At 32.3% G+C, this 9748-nt stretch overlaps 1 protein-coding gene across 1 annotated transcript; it reads left to right on the top strand.

The window, feature by feature from the left end:
• The first annotated feature begins 459 nt into the window (after window positions 1–459).
• LOC139900798 (fasciclin-like arabinogalactan protein 8) lies at window positions 460–1203 on the top strand. The gene is made up of 2 exons (XM_071883551.1): window positions 460–1021; window positions 1127–1203. Exons 1-2 carry the CDS (start codon window positions 460–462, stop codon window positions 1201–1203), a joined length of 639 nt encoding a protein of 212 aa, XP_071739652.1.
• The last annotated feature ends 8545 nt before the right edge of the window (window positions 1204–9748 follow it).

Genomic DNA, 9748 nt, shown 5'->3' with positions numbered 1-9748 from the left:
ACAAACTTTGAAACATATTGTACAACATTCATATAATAATTGTATTTTAATTTTTTTTTTTAAATTAAAGATGCATTTGTTATTACTAATAATTATTATTAAAAATATAAATATTTAATTTTAGAACAAACTTTATTATTATATTATTATTATTATTATTTAAATATGGGTTCTCTTTACGAGATTAATTACGTTACATATGTATACAAAATACATGTCTCAATAAAATATTGTAATGTAGGTTTTTATGACAATGAAAATAGTAATTGTGATGACAATTGAAAGAAGGTTGTGGAAAAATAAATGTAGCTCATTTATTCTGAACAAGTTAAGTATTAGTCATCGAGGTTTGCATATGTCAAGAACCAAAAGGAATTAAACAACCATTACTGGTATTACTTTTTAAAACTTTATCATCCATTCCTCATACATAACTGATAACCAAACACATTAGCCAACATGAGCGCATTACGCATACTCCTCCTCATCACCTCCGTTGTCACCGTCACCAGCCATCACAACATCACCGCTATCTTATCCGAATTCCCCAAATACACGGAGTTCAATAATTACCTCACACAAACAAAACTAGACAATGAGATTAACAGCCACCAAACAATCACCGTTTTAGTACTATCCAACGGTGTCGTTTCATCACTTGCCTCAAAACATCCGTTATCCATCGTCAAAGACGTGTTAAGTCTTCACATTCTGTTAAATTACTATGACAACCAGACACTTCACAACATATCTAATGGAACTACACTTTCCCCTACTTTATATAACACAACCGGAAATGCACCAGGAATTGCGGGATTTGTCAATATAACGACCGATATGAAAGGCGGCAATGTCAGTTTCTGTTCAGCTGTCTCCGGTTCCAAACTTGATTCGTATTACACTAAATCCGTTAAACAAATTCCGTACAATATATCTGTTTTGGAAATTGATTCGCCGATTATTGCTCCAAGCATTTTAACTGCTCATGCCCACTCAACTGATGATGTCATTAGTATTTCAGGTTTGTTGTCGTATAGTACACCCAACTAATGTTTTACTGCTTTGAATAAATATAAATAATATAATGTATGTTGTTACAGCTACAACATTGACATAATTGTTGAAGGAAGCAGTGTTGGGGTGACCATCACCCCTTTCCCACATCGGTTGGAGAGGCAACAAAGGCCCTTATATGTGGCTTGATACATCTTCATCACAGGACGCGTTTTAAACCCGTGAGGGCAGTTGAGTCGCTGGTGGCTCGCTGTTCCCAAAGCGGACAATATTCTGTGGTGGTCCTGGCTTCTGTCTCCGTTGCCATCAACTAGTATCAGAGCCGGGGTTACCACACCGATGTTGGGGGGGGGGATTGTTGGGGTGACCATCACCCCTTTCCCACATCGGTTGGAGAGGCAACAAAGGCCCTTATATGTGGCTTGATACCTCTTCCTCACAGGACGCGTTTTAAACCCGTGAGGGCAATTGAGTCGCTGGTGGCTCGCTGTTCCCAAAGCGGACAATATTCTGTGGTGGTCCTGGCTTCTGTCTCTATTGCCATCAACAAGCAGGATGTAATGGCAGTAACGATCCGCACGACATTAAACCTTCTCAGATATTTCTCATAATATTTGTTCTGTTCTTAATGTAGGTTATGATGTCCTACCTTATCTCGTACATTTAATTAAGTGGTGTATATGTGGAAATATGAGTAATGATGATTGAATTAATAATATTTTAAATTTGAATTCTAATTTGATTTGTTTGAGTTTCAGGAATGCTATATGTGTGATGTGTGTGTTCGGCTGTCGTGAAGCTTGTTGGTGGTACGTTGTCACTAGTGCGCTCGTTAGTCTGATTGTGTGCTGGTTATTTAGCTTAAACTTATAAGCTGGAGTTGAGTAGGCGTTCGAGGGGCTTTTTCGTTATGCTTCGTAATTGAAGATCTAATTACTAGTCATTAGTTGTTTTGTGAAGTATTAATAAGTGTTAGGTGTACACACTTTACTTCGTATGGTCTTACGAACAATATCAGTTACGTATAATATTCGAAATACTAGTTTTATGAGCCCGTGCGTTGCACGGTGGTTGTACAAATTAGTATTCGATAACGTTAAAACTGATATTTTATTAAATGTATAATCAAATTACAATGAAAAATCATTTAAACTAATAATATATGTATCACAAGCATTATTATTGAATACTAACGTGAGCCTGTACGGCTAATTGTATCGCATACATTAGTATTGAATACTAACGTGAGTTTGTGCATTGCACGGAAGTTGTACAAATTAGTATTCGACAACGTTAGTAATGATATTTATCAAATGTATAATACAATTACAATGAAAAAACCGCTTATTGCTAATAAAATTTGTATCGAAAACATTAGTATTGAAAACTAATGAATAGATTATGAGCCCGTTTATAATTCTATTATAAGAATATAATAGAATTGAATTTAAAATACAATAATTTTAATCTATATAAGAATATAATTCTATTATAATATTAAAAATTTCACTTTCTTTATTATCTTTAAAATTCATCATAAATATGTGAAGAATTTACTTAATACAATGTATACTAATTATACGTACATTTTATTAGATATATATAGCAACTTTAAATTATATATTTTTAATTTCGGAAGTTCTTTTAGGGAGATATCATTATTTAATTTAGTTTAATTAAAAAATGACATATAGGATTATTTAATTAAGTTTAATTAGAAAAATGATACGTAGAATTATTTAATTTATATTAATTGAGAAATTGACATGTAGGATTATGAGCACGCACTTTATAATAATGTATAGATAGAAGATTATTTATAAAATAATTATTTTTGCTATTTTTTGGATCACTAAACTTCAATTTATGTTTTTTTATCCAAAATAATGTTCAAACTAGATCGATTCGCCCGTACATGAAGAATAAACATGGACTTAACTAGAATGAAAAGTGAAAGCATCCTTCAAATACATTACTATAACACCGTCAAACAAAGAGGCGAACAAACCTCCTCTCCCTGTTAAATAACTAGGTCATCTCTGTTGGTGATTTTAGTGTCATCCAACATACATTTTAGTGAATTGAGATTTACTTGAATGCAAGAATTAGCTAGTTATACTTAACAACGGGTTCGGAGAGTGTTGTGTACACGCTTGTAAGAGTTGACTACTAACTGTCGCGCAAATTGCGGGGGTCAAGGGGTAGCGCCCCTGGCTGGGTTATGTTGAAAAGTGTATCTGGACAGATTTCCAGCCAAGAGTTATACATTTTCGTATAACAGCTTTTCCCGCTTAAATGAAAGGACACAACTTGTCAAATAACAATTGCCAATATATCAGTTTTTCAGGAACGTTTTTGGCATTCTACATTCATATCAAACACACAGAACCACACACAGATTCTCTTAATACGTGCAGTGACCCGAAATTTTCCATGTTTATATATATTAAATGAAATTGCTAGTTACATGATTAAGTATTTCCAACATATTAAGCAATCAAACTTGTTAAGACTTGATTAAGTGAAATAGATTTCATATAGACAATTGACCACCCAAGTTGACCGGTGATTCACGAACGTTAAAACTTGTAAAAACTATATGATGTTATATATATGGATATATATATATATAGTTAACATGGTATTATGATAAGTAAACATATCATTAAGTATATTAACAATGAACTACATATGTAAAAACAAGACTACTAACTTAAGGATTTCGAAACGAGGCATATATGTAACGATTATCGTTGTAACGACAGTTAATTGTATATATATCATATTAAGATATATTAATACATCATAATATCATGATAATGTAATAATTTAACATCTCATTTGATATAATAAACAATGGGTTAACAACACTTAACAGGATCATTAACCTAAAGGCTTCAAAACAACATTTACATGTAACGATTAACGATGATTTAACGACTCAGTTAAAATGTATATACATGTAGTGTTTTAATATGTATTCATACACTTTTGAAAGACTTCAAGACACTTATCAAAATACTTCTACTTAACAAAAATGTTTACAATTACATCCTCGTTCAGTTTCATCAACAATTCTACTCGTATGCACCCGTATTCGTACTCGTACAATACACAGCTTTTAGATGTATGTACTATTTGTATATACACTCCAATAATCAACTCTTAGTATCCCATTTGAGTCACCTAACACATTTGGGAACCATCATTTGGCAACTAGCATGAAATATCTCATAAAATTACAAAAATATTAGTAATCATTCATGACTTATTTACAAGTAAACAAAATTACACATCCTTTATATCTAATACATATACCAACGACCAAAAATACCTAAAAACACTTTCATTCTTCAATTTTCTTCATCTAATTGATCTCTCTCAAGTTCTATCTTCAAGTTCTAAGTGTTCTTCATAAATTCTATAAGTTCTAGTTTCATAAAATCAAGAATACTTCCAAGTTTGCTAGCTTACTTCCAATCTTGTAAAGTGATCATCCAACCTCAAGAAATCTTTTTTATTTACAGTAAGATATCTTTCTAATACAAGGTAATACTCATATTCAAACTTTGATTCAATTTCTATAACTATAACAATCTTATTTCGAGTGCAAATCTTACTTGAACTTGTTTTCGTGTCATGATTCTGCTTCAAGAACTTTCAAGCCATCCAAGGATCCTTTGAAGCTAGATCTATTTTTCTCATTTACAGTAGGTTTACCTACTAAAATTAAGGTAGTAATGATGTTCATAACATCATTCGATTCATACAAATAATACTATCTTATTCGAAGATTTAAACTTGTAATCACTAGAACATAGTTTAGTTAATTCTAAACTTGTTCACAAATAAAGTTAATCCTTCTAACTTGACTTTTAAAATCAACTAAACACATATTCTATATCTATATGATATGCTAACTTAATGATTTAAAACTTGGAAACACGAAAAATACCGTAAAACCGGACATACGCCGTCGTAGTAACACCGCGGGCTGTTTTGGGTTTGATAATTAAAAACTATGATAAACTTTGATTTAAAAGTTGTTCTTATGGTAAAATGGTTTTTCTTATGAACATAAAACTATATCCAAAAATCATGTTTAAACTCAAAGTGGAAGTATGTTTTTTCAAAATGGTCATCAAGACGTCGTTCTTTCGACTGAAATGACTACCTCTTACAAAAATGACTTGTAACTTATATTTCCGACTATAAACCTATAATTTTCTATTTAGATTCATAAAATAGAGTTCAATATAAAACCATAGCAGTTTAATTCACTCAAAACGGATTTAAAACGAAGAAGTTATGGGTAAAACAAGATTGGATTTTTTTTTTATTGTTGTAGCTACGGGAAATATTGTAACAATTCTATATAAATCATATCCTAGCTAACTTATATTGTATTATATATGTATTCTAATATATTATGTAATCTTGGGATAACATAGAAACGTATGCAAATGTTTTGACATATCATATCGACCCATCTATATATATTATTTGGAACAACCATAGACACTCTATATGCAGTAATGTTGGAGTTAGCTATACAGGGTTGAGGTTGATTCCAAAAATATATATACTTTGAGTTGTGATCTAGCCTGAGACGTGTATACACTAGGTCGTGGATTGATTCAAGATAATATATATTGATTTATTTATGTACATCTAACTATGGACAACTAGTTGTAGGTTACTAACGAGGACATCTGACATAATAAACTTAAAACAGTAAAATGTATTAAAAATATTGTAAATATATTTTGAACATACTTTGATATATATGTACATATTTGTTATAGGTTCGTGAATCGACCAGTGTCCAAGTCTTACTTCCCGACGAAGTAAAAATCTATGAAAGTGAGTTTTAGTCCCACTTTTAAAATCTAATATTTTGGAATGAGAATACATGCAATTTTATAAATGTTTTAAGAAATAGACACAAGTAAATGAAACTACATTATATGGGTGAATGATCGAAGCCGAATATGCCCCTTTTTAGCTTGGTAGCCTAAGAATTTGGGAACACACCCCCAAATTGACGCGAATCCTAAAGATAGATCTATCGGGCCCAACAAGCCCCATTCTGGAATTTGGAATGCTTTAGTACTTCGAAATTATCATGTCCGATGGGTGTCCCGGAATGATGGGGATATTCTATATGCATCTTGTTAATGTCGGTTACCAGGTGTTCACCATATGAATGAATTTTATCTCTATGTATGGGATGTATATTGAAATATGAAATCTTGTGGTCTATTATTATGATTTGATAATATATAGGTTAAACATATAACTCACCAACATTTTTGTTGACGTTTTAAGCATGTTTATTCTCAGGTGATTATTAAGAGCTTCCGCTGTTGCATACTAAAATAAGGACAAGATTTGAAGTCCATGCTTGTATGATATTATGTAAAAACTGCATTCAAGAAACTTATTTTTGATGTAATATATTCTTATTGTAAACCATTATGTAATGGTCGTGTGTTAACGGTATATTTTAGATTATCATTATTTGATAATCTACGTAATGCTTTTTAAACCTTTATCGATAAAATAAAGGTTATGGTTGTTTTAAAACTGAATGCAGTCTTTGAAAAACGTCTCATATAGAGGTCAAAACCTCGCAACGAAATCAATTAATATGGAACGTTTATAATCAATATGAACGGGACATTTCAGTTGGTATTAGAGCGTTGGTCTTAGAGAACCAGAAATTTGCATTAGTGTGTCTTATCGAGTTTGTTAGGATACATTAGTGAGTCTGGACTTCGACCGTGTTTTCTTTAAAAACGATTGCTTAACACTTTTGTTGGAAACTATATATTATTAACATGTAAATATTATGTGATATATTAACCTCTTAATGTCTTTGATATTGTGTGATAGATGTCTACCACTAGTACAAATCCCATCGACTCACCTAATAATAATGAAGAGTCGAATATAATTTGGGAAGATTCACAAATTCCAGAAGAGGAACCGGAAGAAGAGGAACCGGAAGAAGAGGAACCGAAAGAAGAGGAACCGGAAGAAGAGGAATCAGAAGAGGAGGAACCGGAAGAGGAGGAACCGGAAGAAGAAGAGGTTCCGAAGAAAGAAATATTGATACCTACAGTAAATCGATTAAATAAAAGAAAATCATCAACCAACGGACCAATTGGGAAGATTACCAATTTTTCGATGAATCGGATCCCGATGAGGATTCTGATGATGTTATAGAAATTACCTCGACCCAATTTAATATGGTAAAAGAAAATAATAAGGGAAAAGGTATAAAAATAGAGAAACCTGATTCCAACCCCGATGAACTTTATATGTATCGGCAACTTCCGTATTTCCTAAATTGTAACAATAACCCGGGAAAACCATTGTGGAAAATGACGGCTCGTATTAGAGGAGCACCATATATCCCTAGAAAATTAGGAAAACGAACCAAGTCCGAAGAAGAAGAAACCAGTGATTCAGATTAGAGGGTTGTAATCATGTTGTATATTATATGTATTGTAGTGTGCTTGTACTTTTATGTTCTATGTAAAAATTGCTTGTATTGTTTGTTAATTATCTTTTACGAATCTAATCCTTGTCTATTTTACAGTATAAAAACAAAATGGACGTTAAGGGTAGACAACCGAATATTTTAGAAGACCTACCAGAGGATATGATTGAGGAAATCTTGTCTAGAGTCGATCGGAATTCATCAGCACATTTAGTTATGGCAAAATTAAGTTGTCAAACATTTGAAAGACTTTCCAGAAATGCCTTAGTTTATAAAAGGCTTTCCTTTCATAGGTGGGGTATATCACATTGGGGAGACTGTAAGTTACGCCGTGTTTTCTTTAAAGCGCTAAATGCGGGGAACCCAAATGCAATTTTATGCTAAGGGTTAAGAACCTATTTTGACTCAACATATCTCAACATAGGATTTCGTGAGTTAGAAAGAGCTTCTAACATGCTACATAAAGAAGCATGTTATACTTACGGGTTAGTGATGTTCGCTTCTTACCAAAGTGAGAAAAAGTATATCGGGTTACAACTTTTAAATAAAACCTTCTCACAAGTGACGGATTCAGTAGTTGGGGTGAGAAACAAGGTTTTTAGATTATTGCGAGGCTGTTGGAAATTATGAAACCCTCGTCCTTTTAATGACATTACAACATGCTGCCTAGCCAATGGTCATAACGGTTACTTTCCACAAGACCAAGGATGGGAAGTCGTCTTAGTAAAACCTGAATGCATGACTTGTTTCGGGACTTATGAATTACGTGTCTTTATTTCTTTTGATGAACAACTTGCGTATTAACTAGAATTGCCTTTATAGCTGCTGAGTAGCAAAGATATTATGTGCTATATTTCATCCTATATGTATAATAGTGGTATTGTAAGTTTGTAAAATATTGTATAAAGGTTTGAACCGTGAAATATTATTGTAATAAGTTTTTCATATAGAAGCGTAGTAGTTGAGTTGTATAGTAGCTAGTAAGTATGAACTTAACGGGTAGTTACTGCCCGAATTAAAACTATAAAATGCTAATATGAAGAAAAAGCTTTTATAAATAAGTTTATATAATGCTACGAGATACTATTGACTACTCTTAAATTCTATATGATTAACTCAATTCTTTTGGCTATTTTTGAATGAAATGGCACCGGCGACTCGTCAGAATTTGAACATGAGTGAGGAAGACTTCCGTGTTTTTCTTGCAGCAAACATAGCCGCAGTGAAATGTCCCGTTCTTATTGATTAAAAACGTTCCATATTAATTGATTTCGTTGCGAGGTTTTGACCTCTATATGAGACGTTTTTCAAAGACTGCATTCATTTTAAAACAAACCATAACCTTTATTTCATAAATAAAGGTTTAAAAAGCTTTATGTAGATTATCAAATAATGATAATCTAAAATATCCTGTTTACACACGACCATTACATAATGGTTTACAATACAAATATGTTACATCGAAATCAGTTTCTTGAATGCAGTTTTTACACAATATCATACAAACATGGACTCCAAATCTTGTCCTTATTTTAGTATGCAACAGCGGAAGCTCTTAATATTCACCTGAGAATAAACATGCTTTAAACGTCAACAAAAATGTTGGTGAGTTATAGGTTTAACCTATATATATCAAATCGTAACAATAGACCACAAGATTTCATATTTCAATACACATCCCATACATAGAGATAAAAATCATTCATATGGTGAACACCTGGTAACCGACATTAACAAGATGCATATATAAGAATATCCCCATCATTCCGGGACACCCTTCGGATATGATATAATTTTCGAAGTACTAAAGCATCCGGTACTTTGGATGGGGTTTGTTAGGCCCAATAGATCTATCTTTAGGATTCGCGTCAATTAGGGTGTCTGTTCCCTAATTCTTAGATTACCAGACTTAATAAAAAGGGGCATATTCGATTTCGATAATTCAACCATAGAATGTAGTTTCACGTACTTGTGTCTATTTTGTAAATCATTTATAAAACCTGCATGTATTCTCATCCCAAAATATTAGATTTTAAAAGTGGGACTATAACTCACTTTCACAGATTTTTACTTCGTCGGGAAGTAAGACTTGGCCACTGGTTGATTCACGAACCTATAACAATATATACATATATATCAAAGTATGTTCAAAATATATTTACAACACTTTTAATATATTTTGATGTTTTAAGTTTATTAAGTCAGCTGTCCTCGTTAGTAACCTACAAC

The sequence above is a fragment of the Rutidosis leptorrhynchoides genome, chromosome 3 (genome assembly GCF_046630445.1).
Source record: "Rutidosis leptorrhynchoides isolate AG116_Rl617_1_P2 chromosome 3, CSIRO_AGI_Rlap_v1, whole genome shotgun sequence".
NCBI lineage: Eukaryota > Viridiplantae > Streptophyta > Magnoliopsida > Asterales > Asteraceae > Rutidosis > Rutidosis leptorrhynchoides.
The sequence above is the reverse complement of the archived record's forward strand: the minus strand, read 5'-3'. Positions and strand labels throughout refer to the sequence as shown.

Bases quoted from the DNA above. Each gene is read 5' to 3' on its own strand.
- LOC139900798 (XM_071883551.1), top strand. From the start codon at position 460: ATGAGCGCATTACGCATACTCCTCCTCATCACCTCCGTTGTCACCGTC. The intron at 1,022-1,126 runs GTTTGTTGTCGT...TAATTGTTGAAG, and splicing joins TGATGTCATTAGTATTTCAG to GAAGCAGTGTTGGGGTGACC.